This window comes from Podarcis liolepis (genome assembly GCF_965112155.1).
Source record: "Podarcis liolepis genome assembly, chromosome: 13".
Taxonomy (NCBI): domain Eukaryota; kingdom Metazoa; phylum Chordata; class Lepidosauria; order Squamata; family Lacertidae; genus Podarcis; species Podarcis liolepis.
This window is the reverse complement of record NC_139573.1, coordinates 29,536,936-29,559,766: the sequence shown is the minus strand read 5'-3', so window position 1 is coordinate 29,559,766 and position 22,831 is coordinate 29,536,936. Positions and strand designations below refer to the sequence as shown.

General features: G+C 46.9%; 1 protein-coding gene across 5 annotated transcripts in view; it reads right to left on the bottom strand.

Annotated features, from left to right (window-relative positions):
- The window catches only part of ORMDL3 (ORMDL sphingolipid biosynthesis regulator 3), a 35,107-nt gene extending 13,542 nt beyond the window's left edge, over positions 1 to 21,565 (bottom strand). Inside the window, exons 1-4 of one of the 5 annotated variants that reach the window (XM_083470360.1) lie at positions 21,391 to 21,565; positions 10,186 to 10,243; positions 5,969 to 6,160; positions 692 to 843 (exon numbers count right to left, since the gene is read on the bottom strand). In XM_083470360.1, coding sequence (XP_083326486.1) covers positions 692 to 843; positions 5,969 to 6,142 — 326 coding nt within the window. In that variant the 5' untranslated portion in view covers positions 6,143 to 6,160; positions 10,186 to 10,243; positions 21,391 to 21,565. Of the gene's footprint in view, positions 1 to 691; positions 844 to 5,968; positions 6,161 to 8,049; positions 8,072 to 10,185; positions 10,244 to 12,950; positions 13,010 to 17,410; positions 17,623 to 21,390 lie in introns of those variants that run through there. The other 4 variants (XM_083470359.1, XM_083470361.1, XM_083470362.1 and 1 more) reach the window with 4 other exon arrangements.
- Positions 21,566 to 22,831: the final 1,266 nt, after the last annotated feature.

The window sequence follows — 22,831 nt, the reverse complement described above, 5'->3', positions numbered from 1 at the left end:
ATCCCTAAGCTAGCAAGGCCAGCGGGGTCAAGGATGATGGGAATTGTAGTTGGGGAAAACCAGCTGGAGACCCAAATTTGGGAAACACAGCTCTAAGGGCACAAGGATAGGAAGGAGTTCTGTGGGTCTGAAAAGCATTTCTTCGCACAGTGTGGAGTTAATTTATGGAACTGGCCTGCTATGAGTTGTGGGGGTGGCTATTAGGGCTTGTTGTTTAGTCATTTAGTCGTGTCCGACTCTTCGTGAGCCCATGGACCAGAGCACGCCAGGCACTCCTGTCTTCCACTGCCTCCCGCAGTTTGGTCAGACTCATGTTTGTAGCTTCGAAGACACTACCCAACCATCTCATCCTCTGTCGTCCCCTTCTCCTTGTGCCCTCCATCTTTCCCAACATCAGGGTCTTTTCCAGGGCTTAGGGCTTAGACAGCCTTAAAAAGAGGGTGAGGCAAGTACATGGAGGGTAAGTACCTATGGCTACTAGTCAATGTGGTTTCATGCCAACCTCAGGCATCATGACTCCAAATACTCATTGATGGAGAACAGCAACATTTCTTGTTTGCGGGCTTCCCGCAGGCATCAGACTAGCCGTTGTGGGAATGGGATGATGGGCTTGGCAGGCCTCTGGCCTGATCCAGAAGCGATTTCCACCTAGCCTTATAAGTACAGTCCCTAAGCCCTCTTTTACACTCACAGTATAATTGGTGTGATGGTCAGGAACTTGCGGGAAGCGGTGAACTGCACCCCATAATCCATCTGCTCCCAGTGAGTCAGCAGCCGGGCTTTGCCCTGGTCAGGAGTCTCGAAAGGCGTTCCTTTCACAGTGTGTAAGAAAATGTACATGCTCTGTAAGAAAACACAAACACACACGTGTGTTTTTAAGGGCTACATGGCGGTGGGGAATAATATTCCGTCCCTATTCTGGGCTACTTCGCTCATCTCTTCCTCTCTCTTGTTTCGGGTCCCGATTTAACCGGTTGAAAAGGCAGCAACGTCCTTGCGAAAGATGTGCTGTGTTGAAGGAAAGGTTCCTGCACAGCCAATGAATAACCACTTTTCAATGAGAAGCAAGGGTAGCCTAGCAGGAAAGAGGGCAAACGTGCAGATACAGTGCTAATTTAGGATAATTATTATTCTACTACAAACCCTCGATCTAAGGTGCTTGGCTGAAGTCCACTAGAAGCAGTGCTGCAAAGAGGACTATTGACCGACCTTTAAAAACGTGGCAGAGGAAAGAAGCTGCAGTATTTGGAGCCTTAAAATGCTTCGGCTAACCTGATCCAAGGAAGAAAGGAGAAAAAAGCAGGAGGAAGCATTGAGCAGTGAACTAGCATGGAACACGTCATTTATACATTTGTGCTGAAGGGGGAGCTGTTGCCACTTCTGCTGCCTACAAAGCAGTGCTAAAAAATTCAGATGCTGTAATGCACATAAAAATATAACTGGGGCCTCAAGAGGCAGCCCCCTCCCTGCTCTTTTTTGGAGGCAAAGTGTCACATACATAATTTTTCAAAGGGCCAGCGCTCTACGCAAGACAGATTTCCTACACAGATCTACTTCTAGGTCACGAATTGTGCCATACCGGTTATTGGCGTCTGCGTGGCCAATGGTACCCAGGGCAGAGAGAGGGTGCCAATTCAGATTTCACACCGCACCCACAAAATGCCTTGAGCCAGCCCTGTGTGCAAATTCCTAATCTGTCCTAGGTTATTGCAGCGGGCAACGGCAACTGAGACGCACATGTGCTTGTCACAGGTGTGTAGGAGGTAGCTTGCCATTTGTAATACACAAAGGGGAGCTGCTCCTGGACCGGGAGAGCCTGGCCACAGTAGTTCATGCACTGGTTGCTTCAAGGTTAGATTACTGCAATCCCACCAGTCATGGATCGTGGCCTGCCAGGGGTTTGGCAACTCCACCCCACTTGCGCCAGATGTGGTTGCGCCACCAACAAAAGAATGCCATTTCTTCACACGGAGCATAGGTGGACTACAGAACTCACTCCCACACCAACTCGGATGGGTTTAAAAGAGGATTACACAAAGGCCATCAACAGCTACTACGTTCTACCGCCAATGTCAGAAGTGGCCTGCCTCTGCATACCACCCGCGGGGGGACTCACGAATGGGCAGAGGGCTCGTGCCTTGCTTGTGGGCTTCCCATAGACATCTGGTTGGCCACCATGAGAACAGGATGGTGGACTAGGTGGGCCTTTGGCCTGACCCAGCGGGGCTCTTGTGCTTGTAAGCTAGACAACCCTGCCTTCATTGTAACCTGGCAGGGGTTGCATGCTATGGAAAAATGCACAAGGGTGCATCGTTATTCAGTGTGCCTCCATTACCCTGAACACCTTTGCAAACGTTTCCAAGTACAATTCAAAGTGTTGGTGCTGACCTTTAAAGCCCTAAACGGCCTCGGTCCAGTATACCTGAAGGAGCGTCTCCACCCCCATCGTTCTGCCCGGACACTGAGGTCCAGCACCGAGGGCCTTCTGGCGGTTCCCTCACTGCAAGAAGTAAAGTTACAGGGAACCAGGTAGATGGCCTTCTCGGAAGTGGCGCCCGCCCTGTGGAACGCCCTCCCACCAGATGTCAAAGAAATAAACAACTATCTGATGTTTAGAAGACATCTGAAGGCGGCCCTGTTCAGGGAAGTTTTTAATGATTGAGGTTTTAATGTATTTTTAAATGGGTGGGGTATGAATAAAAAATTATTATTATCATTATCCGCCCTGCACAAAAAGTGTGGCTCGCCCCACATTTCCAATTAATGCAGTAGGTGCTGGGAAGCTTTTGTTAAAGTGGTATTAAGCAAATTAGGGGTGGCTGTAGCTTTTTGCAATTAAGTTCGATGGAGTAAATGGGTGTGATAATAAGCACTGGGTGTGAGAAATCCATATGTCTGTATTAAACAGGAGGAGGATGAACTGCCCAAATAACAATCCTTTAGCTGTAGACGCCCCAATTTCACCAAGCTTCGAGTTTCACGGAACAGGATACAGAAGCACTCTAGAAACCCTTGCACTTTGGAATTTTAATCTGGCGGCCGTCCAGTGTTCGCTTCCTACATAGCGGGGGTGGGGAAGCCTTGAAAGAGAACAAAAGCACCAGATAAAATCTGTGAGCGGGCAATTCCCAGTTGCAAATCATCTTAAGCTCATCCTATCATGAAGCAATGATAACAAAGCACGGCGATAACCGGTGCCAGGGTGCCCGGACTCCTTTGTGTTAATTCTTTCCAGCTCTTGTCCTCTTGGATTTCAGTTCTTCCCACGCGAAATCGTTGGGTGGATCCAAATTATAAGGTGGTGGCACTTAAGTCCCATTGAAACCAATGGGTGACTTGAGTCACAACGAAGTTGCTCAATTGATGTCAGTGGGTACTGAGGTCAATTCACTCATTCTGGGGTCCGGCTGAATGTCAGCTAGGGTCTCTCTCGCTGTTCCACAGTAGGTGGCCAGGAGAGAAAGAGAGACCCCGTGTGTGTGCGCATCAGCCTACAAATCCAGTCAAGATTATCCTGTCTTGTTGCCTCCTCCAACACTATCGCATCTTTCTCTCTCTTTTCGTCACATTTTTTCTTAGATGCCCCTTACATCAGGGGCAATGAAGGGCCGCATTCTGTCATGGGCCACATACTGAAGGGCCACATACCGGGGGGGGGGGTGAGGCCAAACTCTCGCCTACATTCAGGCATGCAAGCAGACATATTTCGGTCCAGTAAAGATCACGGGACAAGGGCGCAGAGTCAGCCGAGTGAGGGGGGTGGCCTGGGAAGGGGGTGTGACGTGAGGGCCAGGCAGAGATGTCTTGAGGGCCAAATCCAGGCCCCCAGGCCTGAGTTTCCTCACTCCCTGGATTTAGATGAATGCATATGCTTTGGAATACAACCACTGTGTGGAAACCAAACACAGCAAGCGCATCTCTCTACGCTGACGCCGTTATAAAAAACCCTCCTAACAATCCTGAGCTAGACACCCTACAGGGCCAGCGACACATTAAATATATCAGAGGGGAAGGAAGCCAAACAGCACATAGCTGTCACTCTCAGTTGTTTTTACTGCTAAAGTGAAGAAATAATTGCATGCGGAGCAGATGGGGTAACCCGCCGGGAGAGCTGCTCCCCACCCCCACCGCCCCTGGCTAGATGCAAAATGATGCACCACTCGGAGCACAGGGCATAAGCCAGCAGGCTGCCATGTCTGCGCTGAGATAGCGTCTGGATATTAGGCTAAGCAGATTAAGGTTAACTGAGGGTTTGGGGTGGGGGAGGAGATGCCCAGAAATATGGACCAATGTTAAGGACGAGGGAGAATGAGCCCCTGCTAAGGCACACCATAGTCATCATCCTTAAAATTATATTATGATTATTTCAAATTGTAGTTTCACACCTGCTCCTTGTGCAGCCTGTTTTGTGAGCTTTAGTTCCCCATCTGAAGTATACAGTGGTACCTCAGGTTAAGAACTTAATTCGTTCTGGAGGTCCGTTCTTAACCTGAAACTGTTCTTAACCGGAGGTACCACTTTAGCTAATGGGGCCTCCTGCTGCCACCATGCCGCTGCCATGCGTTTTCTGTTCTCATCCTGAAGCAAAGTTCTTAACCGGAGGTACTATTCCTGGGTTAGCGGAGTCTGTAACCTGAAGTGTCTGTAACCCAAGGTACCACTGTACCTTTAAAACTGTACTATAGCACTGTGAACTGTCACAGAATGCTGGGAACTGCAGTTTGTTTTCAGGTTGCTGAAACCCCCGATGATCAATCCCTCTTTCCCAGGGAACTCTGGAAAGCCTAGCTCTGTTGAGGGTCTCCTGTTAACTATCAGCATCCTTAACAAACTACACTTCCTTAGGGGGAAGCCATGACCTTTCAAACTGGTGTAATATTCAAACTGGGATGTTCTTTTTGTTTTCTGAATGGGTTTAGGGAGGATTTTCTCCCCTTAACAGTCTCAGGTTCGCACAAAACAAAAGCAGGAGGTGGGGTAGAAGCATGTATGAGGTTTCTCAGACGGCTTACTAATCCTTAATAAACCCTGTGCTCCACCCCCCACTCCCTTCCTGCAGCAAGCTTTAGTGGTCCAGAGTTAATTTAAACCATAGTTTCCCATTACACCTGAACTGGGAAACTGTGGTATAACCACACTCAGTGAGTGAACCAAGATTAATCCATGGTTTCCCAGATCAGGCATTGAAGTGGTTTAAAGTAATTGTGATAGAAATGCTAAAAGCCGGTGCATGGGGGTGGCGCAGGGAGCATGCAAGCGCCACACTGGTTCTTGGCATAATACATCACATAGTTTCCTATGCTGAGGTTGTCAAATCTGAGCCAGCTGTGTGCCTGTATATATGTGGGGGGGGGCACATTTGCAGTACTGTATCTTTAAGATATTGTAAAATGGACACTGACTGCAAGAACAAGATAAATGAAGTCGGAAAAGAGGTCTCCGTTAGAAGCATTTCACGACTAAAAGTGGATTGGTTTGCAGATTTAAAAACCACCACCAAGACCCTAATAAAAAATAAATGTCTATTATACCTGGCAGGTAGGCACAACAATGCTTAGGATGAATCCACAAACACTTTTTTAAAATAGTGGCTCTCTGCTCAGCTTGCATGCTCATAGCAACAATCCCATCCTTGGCACTGACAACTTGATGGATCTCTCTGGACAATCCAGCTGATAGCGTCAGACTTGCATCTAGATGGATACTTGCCGGCTGCCTGGTCTAGACACCAGACATTCATATAGCCTAGGTGGCCATTTCTTGGAGGGCTGAAGAAAAGGGCCAGTTAGGGAGCTCTGGAGGGCTGTACTTGGCCCTGGGCCTAAGATTCCCCACCCCTGTGTTATAGGGAGTACAGGGGGTGGGAATTGTGTTGGCTTCCCCCTCCCTGCGCTGCCTGCAGAAGCACCCTCTGCCTACAGTGCCCAATGCCGGAACTCAAAGCTGCTCCCAAAGGGGCTCCCCGTACCATGTTGTGGATGATGTTGGTCAGAGTCCAAACCACAGAGACGCTGAAGAAGGGGATGCTGAGGAGGATCACGTGCAGAAGGCCGATGCCCAAGACGTACGAGAGCCAGATGCCCCGGCTGTTCATGACCCGGGTGTTTGGGTTCACTTCACTGTGAGCTGTGCCCACGTTCATCTCTCCAGCTCGGCGGCCCTGCAAGAGAACACAGAGGGACACAGGTGGGTTAGCAGGATGAGGGAAAGCTCCCAAATAGGAAAAAAAAGACCAGGGCTGGGGGAATCTGCGGCCGTTTGGAACGTTGCTGGACTACAGCTCCCATCATCCATGCCACAGCTAGGGCAGATGGGGGCTGTAGTCCAACAAGGGCCGGAGAGTTGTGGGTTCTCCAACCCTGGAACAGGTGGCTCCATCTGTTTTTGGCCTGGGTCAGTTTTTGTATTTTTCCATAAACCAACCCTGATATCGTTAAGCCTAATTATCCCACCAAGGGGCAAGGCTGATTCAGAATGCGGCTAGGTGACGGCCCTTATAGATGCTCAGTAGCAGATGTGCCAGATGTTGCTGGACTTCAGCCACCCAAAAAACCCAGCCAGCAGGGTGAATGATCAGGGGAGACGGGAGTTGCAGACCAAGATCAATTGGGCAGCCACATCCCTGCTCAATTGGCTTCCTGTAGACCTGGGAGGCCATCTTGTAATTCCCTTCCTATGGATACTATTGAGTTGTGACTTTAATACATAACAGATACCACCGCAGGGACGGTGCATAGGGTCCTATCATTAACAGAGCTCGGATTAGAACTCTCCAGCCGATCAAAAACACATCAAGGCATCCTTAAATACACGCAACACCCACAACCCTCACACCGACGGTCACCACAATCACATAAGCACACTGCCATTACGTATTGATTTTATCTGCGGCTCACGGCATGTCTTTACCTTGGAACGGCATGCCCTGCCGTGCTCTGGCTTACGAAGTTGTGCCAGATTCCCTCTCCCACGACAAATAGCCAAAGGGGGGGGGGGGCTGGAGCAATACCTTGGCATGGGGAAGATCATCTCCAACCCTGTGTGCACCCCACTGTGGTTATGCTCCAAATCAAGAGGGTGCCCATCCCTGTTGCTTGCACCACGTGAAACCTCCCTCCTGCTGCAAAGAGAAGGAACGAGTGCATGCGCACACTCAGCCCAATTCAAATTTTGACTGTAGCAAGGTGCAAAGGGTTTAAAGCACCACAGCTGCAATCTGGTTCAACCCCTGCAGGAGCTGCTTATTTTTAGGTGGGATGGGGTGAAGAATCAGCCGCACGAGGGCTGGATAGCCCCATCTTGTTTGGGCCCTAGCCACAACTTGCCAGCGCAAGGCAGAGCCTCCGATTGCAGAGTAAATGAATACATGCATATAGCAGATGGAGCAATGTTTGCTCTCACAGTGAATCCACTTGTCCTGACGACAGAACAGCTGCAACTCAAAGGCAGAACAACACACACATTAGGCAACGTTTCCTATTTAGATAAGAGGGCTGGCGAAAGGGATGGCAAGGAAGGGATGGCGCTCTGGCAACCGGCACTTACATGTTCTATGCGCTAAGGTCAAGGCACATCCATCTCCCGCTCAATATTTAACTTTGGGGGGGTGGGCGGGCGAGGACCAGCGCACAGACTCCGCTGCCACACAGACACACACAGAGCATCGTAATATTTTTAAAAAGACATCTCCACCGCCTCTCCAATGAGCATGACTAGGGGCACAGTTATACAGGAAATAGGGACCAGCCACAGGTTTCAGAAGGTGTAAGAAGTTTGAAAACTGCCTTGGTTCCTGCCTCTTCTTTAGTAATGCCATTCAGCATCCATGCAACACTTCTGAATGGGCATGGGATGCTGGCTTACTCCAGAGTTACACCACTGCCCCACCTAGCTCAGTAGAGTCTACATTAGCCTTCACAAACCTGGCGCCCTCCAGATGTGCTGCCTGGGGCCAAAGAGTTATAGTCTCAAACACTCGGAAGACACCAGGTTAGCAAAGGCTAGCAATGGCTCTCCTGGATTTCATACAGAGGTCTTCCCCATCCCTACCTGGAAATGCTGAGGATTCAATCTGGGACCTTCCGTTTGCAAAGCAGGTATTCCTGCAATGAGCTACATACAGCCACTCTCCGCTTTGCTTAATTTCTTCTCAGCAATCCTTACAAAACAGTCCCATAAATGAGCATCCAATTTGCATGCAATGCAATCGCAGCTGTCAGAATATGCACATTGCACTTAACTTCCTCCTACTCTATCCTAGGAGTTTCCCATGGCACCCATTTACAAAATGTCTTAATTATCTGTTCTCTGCAGCGAATGTGCCCTAATTATCAAGGCAGCTGCAGTCCGGCCTCTTGCATCATTAGGCAGCGTGGACACCAGATGTTCACAAATGCATCTAGACTTGGTCCTGAGCTGTTTTAGAGTCTGTAGTTCTGCCTTCTGCATTGTCCTGGCCACTTTAAATTTTTTTTGTGTGTGTGTGTGGTGGGAGGGAGAGGGAGAGAGCGAGAGCACTTGCTTCTGTAGCTGTTCTGTCCTTCAAGCTTCATGTAATCTCAGTCAGATCCCAAACATCTGGCCTGTCTGTGGGCTGCTATCTACGCAGCTGGGATGCAAGTCAGACACATTTTCTGTAGCTATTTATAGAACCTCCCATTCTAGGCTGAATTTACCCAACAAGGTCCTTCACCTGCACATCAGCCTGCTTGACAGTAGGACACAACCCACTCACCCATTTTTAAGCACAGAGCATTTTTTCTAGTGGTGTTATCCAGACACCAATATTGTTTTTAAAAAAGAATAATCTTGGACTGACACGGTTCTCTGCTTCTAACATACATATTCATACGTTCCACTTTTCTGGCTGGCGTCTTGGGTTTCCCCCATTCTTATACAGTGGTACCTTGGGTTCAGTACTTAATTCGTTCCGGAGGTCCGTTCTTAACCTGAAACTGTTCTTAACCTGAAGCACCACTTTAGCTAATGGGGCCTCCTTCTGCTGCCGTAGCACGATTTCTGTTCTCATCCTGAAGCAAAGTACTTAACGTGAGGTACTATTTCTGGGTTAGCGGAGTCTGTAACCTGAAGTGTATGTAACCTGAAGGGTATGTAACCCGAGGTGCCACTGTACACCTGAAAAATCAATAGCTGGACAGCATTTCCATGGATTTTGTTCACTGCAGTGTGGATTCCCCATTGATCTAGTAATTTGTACATGGAGGGAGGACCACAGCTCAGTGGAAGAGCATCTGCTTTGTGTATGAAATGTCGTGTCTTCAATTCCTGGCATTTCCAGGTAGGACTGGGAATTTCCCTGTCCGAAACCTTGGAGGAGTGGCTAGCGGTCAGTGCAGACAATACTGAGATAGTTGGACCAATTGCCTGACTCAGTCTGCTTCCTGTATTACTTGCTGTTCACATTCTTGTACAAGTAAGAACATGATACCTGGTGCATAAGTTTTCCTTCCCAAAGGGAGTTCTACAGGTATGTGACCAGCAACAACATTTCTTTATGGACCCTTCTGATCCGAGTTTGGCACATGAAGCAGGCCAATAAAAGGAATTATCAGACACTACTTCTGTCCAAGAGCTTCTCTCTCTTTCTCTACATACACACACACACAACCATTGCCCCTCTCTATTCATGAACATTTGCCTTGCAGAGGCTCCAGCTATTATCCCAGAACTCTGGCAGCAATTGGGCATTAGTTTAAAAGACCAATTAAAAAAGAGAGAGAAAATACCGAGCTATAAAAATTAACAACCTGTTTCGGCAAAGCATTTTATGAGGCTTTTTAAAAATTTGCAAGTGGAGTTTTGTTTGACTGATGACTACAGCACGGCGCAAAGTCGTGTCCCCAAGCAGGCAAATGTGTGTTAGAAGAGGTAAGGGCCTGACAGCCCTGAGGCCTAGCCTTTATTAGCTCTGTGGTTATGGTTAGGTGGGGAGGGGACTTCAATTGTCCACCGAGGCTTCAAAACTGGGATTGCACAGGAAAACATCTCCTTGCATTCGAGAGCAAAGTTCAGATTGCTGAAGCAATTTTTCTTTTTTCTGCTCGTAAAAGACAGACACAACTGAGCGGTTTCCTGACCGAGGTTTCATACCACCGCAGCCAACCAAGGACTTGCGCAAATATGGGAGAGCGTTTGATAAGCTGTCAAACTTTAATCCTTGCTTACCTCTCCAGCAGGGCAGAATTGACGTATCAGAGTGGAACTAGAGACAGCTCCCGTTCTGCTTAAATAGAAAGGGGTGTGGGGGGGGGGGTGGAGGAGAGAGAAAGGGAAATATATTGTTAGAAGCACAACAAAACAAAACAAAGGAAAAATGGTGTGCAGCACGCAGAACCCCACTCCCCAGTCCCAAATCTCTGGGCTCATCCATTAGTTATGGACTGATTGACAAATGGTGCTTGGGAAGAGGTGCTGCAGGGTGGTAAATTGTAGGTGGGTGGGATTTAGCACCCCTTACCCACGCACCCGTATTGCTGTTAAAATGAGAAGGTCCTCCCCTTTTGCTGTGTTTATTGAACAACTCGTTTCGTTTCTTACATTTCTATTCCGCCTTTCTCTCACGTGAGTCCCAAACGGCTTATATACGATAAGTGATAACATAGCAGAACATCACAACCACAGCGTAATGGTATAGAATAATTATCGAAATCATCAGCAAAACGATTGCAAACCATCAGTAAAACACAACTGCCTTCTATGAAACACTATTAACAAAGCAATAACAACAACAAAAAGGTGAAACAGCACAAACGCAAGAAAAGTCGTATGATAAAATTCACAAAGCATTACAGTGGCACCTTGGTTCTTGAATTTTATCCGTTCCGGGAGTCCTTTGACTCCCAGAACGGTTCGAAAACCAAGGCGTGGCTTCTGATTGGCTGCAGGAGCTTCCTGCAGCCTGTTGGAAGCGACGCCGGATGTTTGGTTTTCAAAGAACGTTCACAAACCAGAACACTCGCTTCCGGGTTTGCAACGTTCGGGAGCCGATTTGTTCGACAACTAAGCCGTTCGACTACCAAGGTACAGCACTCCTAATCCACAAAACAATATTAGCAATACTAATGAACAACCAAAACTGAAATGAAGGACTGTTGAATTCTCTCTCTCTATTTGAAACACAAAGGAAGCTGCCTTATACAGAGTTAGACCTCTGGTCCAGCAAGGTCATAGAATCACAGAATTGTCGAGTTGGAAGGGATCCTGAGTGTCATCTAGTCCAGCCCCCTGCAATGCAGGAAACGGTATGGTGTATACAGATCTCCAGGGTTTCAAACATGGATCTCTCACACCCCTACCTGGAAACGCCACAAGTCGAAACAGGCACCTTCTGAATGCAAAGCAGATGTTCTACCAATGAGCTACAGTCGTTCCGGTTGAGCCACAGCCATTCCCTTAAACCGCCTGTACTGCATCTGCTTTGGTATTTAACCCCACTGGGTTGCATCCAGTGCTAGTTTTCCGCTCAAAACAGGCCCATTGAAGTTAATGGCCACGACTAACCTAGGTCCATTAATTTCAATGGATCTGCTTTGAGTGGGACTTTCTCTAGTTTGGGCTTGAAGCCCGCTGTTTCTTCCCATCATTCAAAACATGGCAGTCCGGCTTCTTCTGCCAGCAAAGCCACACCTCAAACCCAAACGTGCATGAACTCCCAGTGGGGACCAGTCACACCGTATGTACCTGCCCCTTGCAAACAATGCAAGAAAACCCTTAAGATAAGATGGACTCTCTGCTCTGCCCACCAGGAAAAGCAATGCTGCTTTTATTTATGCGGCTGCTTATCCTGGGATGAAGGACAGGCAAGCCAAGAACCTGTGGCCTTGCCAGGGTGGGAAATACTCTTGCCAAGGTTGCCAGGCGACGTTTAGCTTGGCAGGGTCGCGAGTTGTTCAAACGTGCGAGTTGACGCCGCAAACATTGACCATTGCAAATTCCTATGAAGTGAACGCAGCGATAAATAAGCATAAAATAAATAAATGTAAAGACTTACATTCCCATCCACCCCAAAATATGCTGTTTAAACAAGCACTGATACCAGAGATCCTTGAAAACTCTTGTGAACCATCAAGTAGCTTTGGTGACAAGAAGCGCTTACTGCCAGCGACAGCTGGTTTAGCAGCTATGGTCCTTCCTCTGCAGAGAAGGGTCTAACTGGACCACTGTACTTGGGGCTGCCCTTGAAGACTGATTGCACTGTATTTTTAAAAAAATGTATGTAAGGTAAAGGTAAAAGGTAATTGACCTCTGGACGGTTAAGTCCAGCCAAAGGCGACTATGGGGTGGCAGAGCTCATCTCGCTTTCAGGCTGAGGGAGCTGGCGTTTGTCCACAGACAGCTTTCCGGGTCATGCAGGCAGCATGACTAAACCACTTCTGGAGCAACGGAACACCGTGACGGAAGCCAGAGTGCATGGAAATGCCGTTTACCTTCCCGCTGCAGTGGTACCTATTTATCTACTTGCACTGGCGTGCGTTCGAACTGCTAGGTTGGCAGGAGCTGGGACAGAGCAATGGGAGCTCACCCTGTTGTGCGGATTCGAACCACTGACCTTTTGATCAGCAAGCCCAAGAGGCTCAGTGGTTTAGACCACAGCGCCACCTGCGTAACCTGCCTGGGGACCAACTGGTGATGGGTAGACCATAAAAGCTGGCAATAGATAGATAACAATAGCAATTTATTATTTATACCCCACCCATCTGGCTGGGTTTCCCCAGCCACTCTGGGGGCTCCCAAGAGAATATTGAAAACACAATAAAACATTAAACATTAAAAACTTCCCTAAACAGGGCTGCCTTCAGATGTCTTCTAAAAGATAGTTGTTTATTTCATTGACATCTGATGGGAGGGCTATAGATAGCTATAACTCCATTAACATTTTGGCAGGGTTGTTGTTCTGGTCCAGCACATCAAAAATAAGACCTAAATAGTACCTTTTCAGATTGAAACAAGTTGATTTATCACAGGCCTCTTTGCATCTGGAGCAAGCCCATTAACAAATCAGGATCAGTTGGTTGTGCAAAGTCATTCATGGATCTGCTCATGTCAGTGCAGTTTAAGTAAATGCAACAGCTAGATCCTCTGGGCTGAACTGAGATTTAGGGCACTGAAGTTGCATCCTTAACGCCCAGCACTCCTACTGATGTTGCCTGTTTAGCAAATGAAATGAGCCACAGGAAAAAGCTCAATCTGTACCTGGAGAGCCAGGCAGAGCACCTTTTCTGGGAAGCTATATTGGCTTTCTTGTTTTCCTCAAGGATAGGGACCCCTTAGGCCTTTCAGATGCTACTGCGACTCCCGAAACCCACTCCCCACCCCACCCGCAACCACAAGGCCAATGGCCAAGATGGAAATAAATGACTGCAGCTAACCCGAAGCCTGAAAGTGATACAAATGGTCATTAAAGATGTTGTTCTAGTTAACAGAAACATGGAAGATGGGAGATGGAATCCAGGAACATCTGAAAAGCCATAGGTAGTCCTCCATCCCTCTTCTAGGACTGCCACAGCCATCAAAAAGACATTCAGAGATGGCAAGTAGTGGCTGGCTCTAAGGGCCCTTTATTTTTGCGGAGGCATACAGTGGTTTGTTCCACTCACGTGGAACCATATTTGGGATCCTAAAGGGAACTCTCCCATATCGGCTGAAGACACTGAAGCTTATAGTTTTGTTTGTTTCCGCGGGGTCTAGTGCACAGCTGTCAACTTTCCCCCTTTTTTAAGGGAAATTCCCTTATTCCGAATAGGATTCCTCACAAGAAAAGGGAAAAGTTGACAGCTATGGTCTAGTGGGGTCTTTTCTGGTAGTACCCAGCTCAGCTCGCAAGCATTCACAGTGTGTGGTTTGAAAGCAAGCTAAAATGTGGTATGATGGAGGTTTTGTTGACAGTGGGGTACTCATCCTGCTATCATTGTGTTTTGGGGCAGGGTGGGGAGAAAGAACGCTTCAAAACTTGGTCCAACCAGAGATGGCAGCATGGGAAAGCAATGTCTCTATATCACACTAATTTCACTTTTTCTCTCCAAAAGACCTGCTCTTCACTTTTAAAATGCCCCTCCCACCATTCTAAACCAGCTCCATTTCAGAATACGTTTTCGAAGAGGGGTTGGGAGAAGCAGGTTCTTCGATAAGATTTTAACAGCCCACTTTTGTTCATGTTCAGATTCGGACTGCAAACAAAAACAAAACAAAACCCCGGCCTATTTTGACAGCGTTTGTTGTGGTTAATTTTTAAAGCCTCTGATTGCAAAGGATAAATAAGTGATCGTGTTAAAAGCTTTCAACGGCAACAAGGCTACATATGAAGTGAACTCCGTTTAAGGAAGAGTGTTCATTAAAAGTCTTAGGAACCATCAGAATGGTAAATCTGGCTGCATATAGAGAGAGCACAAGTGGTGCTGGTGGGTAGGAAAGAAACAGCTGGAAACAGCTGGCACCAGAGCAAGCATGCCTGATGAATGCGCTCCTGTCTTAAGTTACATTAACCAGAGAACTACAAGGACAGATGAGACACTGAATTTATTAACTTTGCGTTGAAGCATGAAATGAGGACAGGAGACCCTGGATCCAAGCAATATCTCAGTAGATACACATTTATACTTATTCATCATGTGTTGTGTATTTGGGGAGGGGGGGGTAGAAGTGAGTGAGAGACAGAGAGATCATTTTGCGTGAAACTCTAAAATAGCAAAGGTGTGGTGTTTTTTTAAGTGCCTATTTTTTAATGCCTCGTAATAACAATGTTCGCGATGAATCCCTTCTTTTAAAGGAGCACCAACAGGACTTGTTCCTTTGGCATGCAAAACTAGCACAGATGGCCGTTTGCAGTGCCATCCTAGGCATGCGTACACAGACGTTAGACGGGCCCATCATAACCAAATGCCATGGAATATTGAGAGGTCAGGGGTGTGGCAGTCAGTGGTGGGGAGATAGAATGAACGGGCTGGAAGATGACTGCAGGGACAGATAAAAAAAAGATGGGGAACTTCAGGCCCACAGAGCAATCTCAAAACTCGCAGGCATATTCTCAAAATTCTCACTCATATAGTTTGCCCACCTGTCAAATTTGGCCTGTGAGGACGCTCTTGATAACACTATGGTCTGTGGAGCCAAAAACGTTCCACACCCCTGATAAAAAGGGCAGAAGGAACAAGTCCAGCTAGGTCACTTCCTGGTTTACGCTGAGCAGCTATTTTCGAATGTCCCCAGAGACAGAACTGAGAACTGCCCATAGTAGAGAAATCCAAGGTTGTAACTCAGCTAGGGCTAGGCATCAGTGTGTCTGTCCACTTTCCTCACACACCAAAGAAAAAGGCAGCAACGAATGGAATAGTTTCCTACACCGCTAATGCAAATTTCAGAGCAAATGCCAGACTTCTGTCCTTATACTTCCAGGCTGAAATTGGCTGCATCTGAGAGAGAGTGACTATGGACAGTCCTATGGACAGTCACATCAAATACTGCAGGCCAGACGCTTGATTGGTTTCCAACAAATCTGCATTGCTGTCTGCTACTTTAATCCCCACATTGCAAGTTGGGCAGCAACAACCCTGAGGTGTAGTTCACTGCTACATTCCTATTGCAGCTTGGAGGGCTGTGCTGGAGAAGAACAGCTTTCGGCAGCCCTGTAAAGTAGACCCATTGCTGTATTTCAGGTCACAGATGTGACTATTTGACCTCCAACAGCAAGCCAAGCACCCAGCTGCCTGCAGAAACCTCATGCTCTATTAACTTGCAAGCAAACTGGTTCCATTTTTAAATGTAAAAACAACCACATTTTTCTCCATTGCACGCGAAGTAAAAGACCAAATTAGAACAGGAACTCGCATATGTATTTGATGGTAACTTTTATTTTTCAACCCCCTCAGCTGCAGGTTCAGGTTACCAGGGATAACCTGCAACATTTTGTTGCAGGGCTTTGTTTCCCTCAACAGTGGTACCTCAGGTTACAGACGCTTCAAGGTTACAGACTCCGCTAACCCAGAAATAGTACCTCGGGTTAAGAACTTTACCTCAGGATGAGAACAGAAATCACACGGTGGCAGGAGCGGGAGGCCCCATTAGCTAAAGTGGTACCTCAGGTTAAGAACAGTTTCAGGTTAAGAACAGACCTCCAGAACGAATTAAGTTCTTAACCCGAGGTACCACTGTATTTCCAACATTTCAGACGTGAGTGTTGTTGCTCTGAAGCTAACAGGAAGAAAGTATTAGCAGGCTTGGGAGAACTCCAAAGTTTGCAGAACTTTAAAACCCCCAAAACCTTTTATGATACAAACTTCAGGAAAGGAAAGCCTGGGGTGGTGGGAACCCCGGAAACAGCTCCAATAAGAACTAGGCATGCTTAGTGAGCGTGGAATACCAACGATTTGGGGAATGAGGGGGAATAGAATGGCTGGAATTCTCAACAGGGAACGCTCCACACTGCAACATTTTGTTGTAGTTTCCAGAGTGGCGTTGGAAAGAGACATGTATGCCCCAGGCTCCCTAAACAGCACCATGGATCACAAATCTGTTTTAAGTGGTCTTTGTATATACTCCTATTGAAGGTATTTTGGTTTTGCTCAGCCTCTGCACTCACCGAGCTAAACTTGTGCAACTTGTGTTTCGGCCAACCAGAACAAAATACAAGAGTATCGAGACTAGACTATATTGGGCAGCTTACTTCAGCCAGAAACTGAAACCTCCAGATCTAACATTTCGATGTCTTTATTTGCTAAGCTGTTTGTTTAAGCAACTGCCTTTGATTTCTTAAGTCCTGGTTTTTATTTGAGGGAGTTTAATTCAACAGTCTCAGTTGAGGATCATTTTGTATTGCCATAATGTAACTGTTCTATGCAAATTTAACTAGGCTTGAGCAAGCTAATCTGAGCAAGGATACCAATTCAATCAAACAACATGGGTTGTGTAACTTTTTAAAGGTGGTTTCTTTTTTAAGGAAATAAACATCTGACCATATTATTGCAACAATATGATGACATTAAACCATGATTAACCGCAAGTTGTCCCACAGACAATTATTAACCACAGCTCGTTCCTCCAAACATTACTTTGTTTTCATGTCTTTGCAGCTTTGTGAGCATCCAGGGTGGATTGGGGTGGCCTGGCTAAACAAACCATGGGTTAAGGAAGGGTGCCAGGTTTGCACGTAACACCAAACCCTATTTAAAACAAATAAAATGCTTGTAATCGAAACTGTTTGTTATGCACTTGGATTATGGTTTGTTGGCGGCAAACAAACCACTGTTAAGCTGCTGAGCAGGGTCAAACAAGCTACGAGTTAATAAACCTCAGTTTAATAAACTATGGCCAATCATTGCGAGGAACCAGGCCAGTTTCATTCTAAGGGATCAAAAACGAATCTTCCAGTGTCAATAATGCCTTATCTTGCACATACCTTGCACAGTTCTGGTGTCGCCTCAAAAAGGATACCGTAGCGCTGGAAAAAGGTGCTGAAAAAGGCAACCAAACCGATCAAAGAGCTGGGTAACCCCCCTCCTCCAGAGTTAAATGCAGTTTAAAGCTCTCTTGAACCAGAGTTTGGCTGTGCTGGAGGAGCTTGGACTGAGGATTCTTTAACTTAGCTCGATGGCAGAACGCAGGCTTTTCTTGCAGAGAATGGCATTCTCAACCATCAATTTTAAACCCTTCTGGTGGCAGGGCAGGGCGAAATCCTGCAGTGTCAGACTGCAATGCTGGGTGGACCAATTGGTCTGAGTCAATTTGCGGCTGTGTCATGTGTCCCTAGGTCTCCTCCATCCCTTTGTCCTGCCACCGCTTCTGCCCATGGATGGTGCAGTAGTCACATTTATTTGCTCGTCTCATCCTTGCAAAGTGCACCATAGGAGAGGATAATTAAGGACTCTTCCTATTCCAGTGGCTGGTGATTCTTTAATTGCAGCATCACTTGTGCCTCAAGCTGGTGCTCTTTGGACTATTGACTTGGCTCTTTCTAAGTGACCTTTTTGCAGCATGACTCTAGCCATCCCACTCGACTGGAGAGAACCCAAAACATCTGGATAAACAGAATTATGTTTGGTCACACCCAACAGCGTTCTGCTCAAGACTTGTTGAAAATAATGGACCAGCATTGGCCATGCCCATTTGTTCCAGTAGGTCTACTCTTGCGTGGGACTAAGACTGTATACAACCCACTAAAGCTATACTGTGGGCATGGAGGAAGCGAAGGCAGCACACAGTGCATTCACAGATAGGATTTCTTCCATAAAGGAAGTTAGGATCGTGTTTCAAACTCCAGAAATAGCAGCCTCCTTTTAGCCCATCGTATTCTCAATTTCCAAACCTTCCCCCCCCCCAAACGGTATGCGATTGTAAATGGATTTCAACAGCTATAAAATAAAAAAAACACTATGAAGGTTTATTGGGGGTAAAAGGAATGGCCAAACACTGGGGATGAAGTGGGACTGGTTTCAGACAAGCAAGTTTATTCTCAATAGGCATTGTCTTTTGCAGTCAATCAAGAGGAATTAGGTTGTTTGAAAGGATCCAAAGCAAACAATAGACACATCATCTACCACATGTTGGATAAAGGTACCCCCAACCCACAATAAATAAACCAAACCTATCTTTCCCAAGCTTAGTAAATCTCTCCAGTATTACCCTATTCCCACGTCTTAGACCCAAATCTATAACCTGGTCTGCCCAAGCGAAAGAATGAGGGAGAGTAGAATTCCAAGTCAGTATTTATTTACCAGATATATAACGTTGCCTTCTAGTACATATTCCTCACAGGGCAGTTTGTCTGTCATTACACAGTTATTACAGCAGCCTTTTTCCTTTCGGAGCTGCGAGTGGGCGGGTGGTGCCATTTTTCATAGAGCCGTACCTCCTTGCAAGTAAACAACTACAGTAGTTTCTAGTCCAGCCCAGTCTCCAATGTGCTAATATGCTGTTTGCATGGAAGCCTTCCATTTTTAAGAACCTTATACGAGTCAGACCACCTGTCCAGACTAACTGGCAGCAGCTCTCCAAGGTTTTAGATGTGGGGACATTCCCAGCACTATCTGGAGATACCCAGGGCTTGAACCCGGGGACAGTCTGCATGCGTAGAGTGACAATAGGCCTTTTGCTTTTTTTACACTGGGGAGCGATCTGCTTTCCTGAAGTCTGCTATAGTATACCCTCTGCCACCTTATTCCACTGCAAGACTATATCCAAACTAAGTGACAGATGAAATAACCATCTCTGCTCCCCCCCTTGCTTTTTTTGGATCCAGTCTTTTGTTCAAACCCCCCCCTCCACATAAACACAATGGTTTGAAAACGATGTGCAACGTTCCAACTGAGGCAAGATCCAAGGAGAGCTGGGTGAAAGCGATTGTGACCGGTCTCTTGTTGGCGGCACTCCTGCAAATGGTTCCCAAAAATAACATTTCTGCCATATATAGTCAACATTTGTCCTGCTTCTCTTGGAACTGAGAATATGGATAAGAGGTCAGATTTGTAGGGAGGTTCCACTTTCTCGATCCTTTCCTGCTCTAGGGCTTTCAGGTAAAGATATTGCATATAAATTGCAATGTTTGCCTCCAGATTCTCCAACCCACTGCTGGGTTGCAAATGGATTCCAATTTGCTTTGGTTAGTTTCTTTGCAATGCAAATCGTCTTAAGGCGCCACAACGCTGGCCTATTAGTTTCTACTGCCCTATATTGCTGGGCACATCTACCACCCTACATATATCGATGTGCCATCAAAGAGTGAAGTCGCCCTGCACACCATGTACTTAAAAGCGCTCCTACGCCACAACAGTCATGGCTTTCCCTAAAGAATCCTGGGAAACTGTAGTGCTGGGAATTGTAGCTCTGTGGTGGGTCTCCCATCTCTGCGCTCTCAATAAGCTATAGTTCCCAGAATTCCTCAGGGGAATAAGCTATATTCCCCAGAACTCTTCAGGGGAAGCCATGACTGTTCAAGTGACATATGAGCACTTTTAAAGTGTATGGTTTGGACCTCACTCTTTCATGGCACAAACTCAATACGGTCTACACTTGCTCTTGGAGGAACCCCGTAAAAACCACAAAAGATGTTGCACTATGTTCTGCTGCAGGACATATGGGAAAGGGAGGCACATTGAGCAAAGGCAATATTTAATTTTATCCATAGCACCACAGGGGTTTTTGATCATATCAGCATATGAATCTCGGGGTGAAAAGGAGTTCTGCCTTGAGGCAGATGAGCTGATGGAGCTGGCTGCTTCAGCAGACATATTAGAGATGGTGAAAAAGAGGTCAAAGGACAGGGGTGCCCAAACCTGCTTCCTGTCCTATATAGAAGCTGGGTGTTCCAAGGAAGTCACACATATGCTCCCCCACCTCCAACAACATTACAGAGAGCTGTACACATTTTCTATACAAACAAACTTCCCAAAGCTCTAGAATACAACATAGTCATCTAGGTCACATCCATGCCATAAATTAGCAGCCATAGTTTCTCATGAAGAATCCTGGGGGACTGTACTTTGTTAAGGGTGCTGGGAACTGTAGCTCTGTAAGGGGGTCTCCTAGCAACTTTCAGAACCTTTAAAAACTACAATTTCCAGGATTATTTGTGGAGGAGGCGCAACTGTTAAAGCAGTTTGAGAGTGCTTTAAATGTTTGGTCTGGATGTGACCTCAGTGAAACTTGCTCTTGCTTGCTTGTTTTTTGCAGACAGTTGGGGAGATTTCCATCCCCCCTCTTCTTCCTGACCTAACCCCTCATGCTTTCCCGACAACCTTCACTCTTCTTGGCTTAAGTCAAACAGGTGCACACGCTAAAACGCAGCAGCAAAGCTCGGTGCAGGAGTTTTAAACAAGGCCGACACTGGCAATTCCCAAGCTCTGAACTAAATCGTGGGCTCAGATACCCAGAAAGGTGTGTGCATATCTCGAACCCACAACATTCAGCACCCGCTTCTGCTGGGTTAGACTTTTCTACTCACTCTTAAATTAGGCCCAGCATGTCCAAAGGGGGAGAAAAGCATGTCACTCCCAACTTCAGAGACTCTGTAGTTCTTCTCCCCAGGCTACGTTTTAAAAGCAACCCACCAGCTTCTCTGAACGAGAGCAGCGCTCCAAAGCGTTCACACGTACACCGTCTCCCTTATCAACACCCACAGCAGCTGTTCTTAACCCACACACCGTTTCCCCGAAGCAACCGTGCACAACCTTCTCCCATTTACCATATATTTGCATCCCTTCCTCTCCAAGGTGCTTCCCCCCTCCAGGCCCAGATTTTTAAAAACTTCCTTCGCTTGGCCGCCCACTCCTTCCTTGGCATGTTTACAAGCACCCTCCGCCCCCCAAGCTGTGATTTTGGCTGGAGCAGACGGATCCCTTTCTCTGCCCCACCGCCACCCCACCCCCCATGCATTTCATTTACCAGCAGGGACGGCTTCCTTCCTTCGTGGCCCCCAGATCTGGGCTGCCTGGAAAGGCAACGGCGGTGGGGGGCGGAGGGGGTTCACGAATTGGGGGTCTTCCTCTCCCTCGAAAGCCCCGCTCCCCGCAGCTCACACTTCTCTTCCCAAGAGCTGACAACACAGCAAGGAGCTCTCGCAAGCACCGCCTCTCCGGACACATCATCACTAGCGGACGGTGGAGCATGCTGGGAAATGTAGTTCTCCAGGGAGCCGCTAGCCCCAAATTTATTCCAATAAGCTACGGAGCACGGCGGAGGCTCGCAGGGTTTCCTGCGCCGCCTTTCCCCGTTCAACTAACTTCTGGGGATTACTTCTGTGCAGGCGGTGCAATTATTAGATTGCACTGTCTGTGATCCCTGTACAAAATGATGATGATACCTCCCGTCGATTTTAGGGTTGTATTTTAGTCTTTTGCCCCTGGCATGCTGGTTTTTCTTTAACGCACAGCGATTATATATATATATATATATATATATATATATATATATATATATATATATATATATATATATATATATATATATATATTGTAATGTTACAGCCCAACGCAGGCAGGCGCAGCAGGTTTAACATCTCAGTGAGAACCAGGCACCTCGCCGTCACCGGCTGATGGAATCGAGCCGCTCAAATTGTTTTTATAAAGAGGTAAGATGCACTGTTTGAATGGAACTACATGCCACGAGGAAAGTGCGGGATTCCCAGCCCCCGTGGCAAGGCGAGGGGCGGCAGGATAGGCACTGAGGAGGTGCCTAAAGCTACAATCTCAACTCCACTTGCCTGAAAGTAAGCTCCAATTTAATTTAGTGGAACTTAATTCTGAGTAGAGACGATTGCAGCCTAGGAAATTTGGAGGCTCTGCTGTGCTCTCCCCAGTGCAGACACATCAGCCTCCAGTACAAGCTGAGTTGCATCCCAACACTTCCAGCACAGATGTCCTTTTTATTGTACATTTCTGATGATTTATGCTCGTGAGGTTATACACATCCGTGATGTGTGGCCGTACACAATCCCATTGTCAATACTATTTCCACTTGCAAAAGTTCCAGGACAGACATAGTGCTTTGTTTCCAATGGGTACATTCCCCATAGCTTCCTGCTGAAATCCTGTAACTTTTTATACTTGCAGATATTCTGTGGGGCTTTTCCTTCAGCTTTAGTGCAGGAGTTGCCCTCTAGATGGCAATAAGGTGGTACCATTGGGGAATCATTGCAAAGCTACCAATAAGGCAGAATGATTCATGTGGATGGTCCACTATAAATCCACCATGAATGCTCTGTTGTTGCATCAGTGACATGTTTCAGTATATAACCACCAAAAAAACCCCCACCAGTCTGGAGTGGCCACAGAGCCTTCTTGGAGTGGCCCCATACATGCAAAACTCCCTCCCAGGGGACATTTGT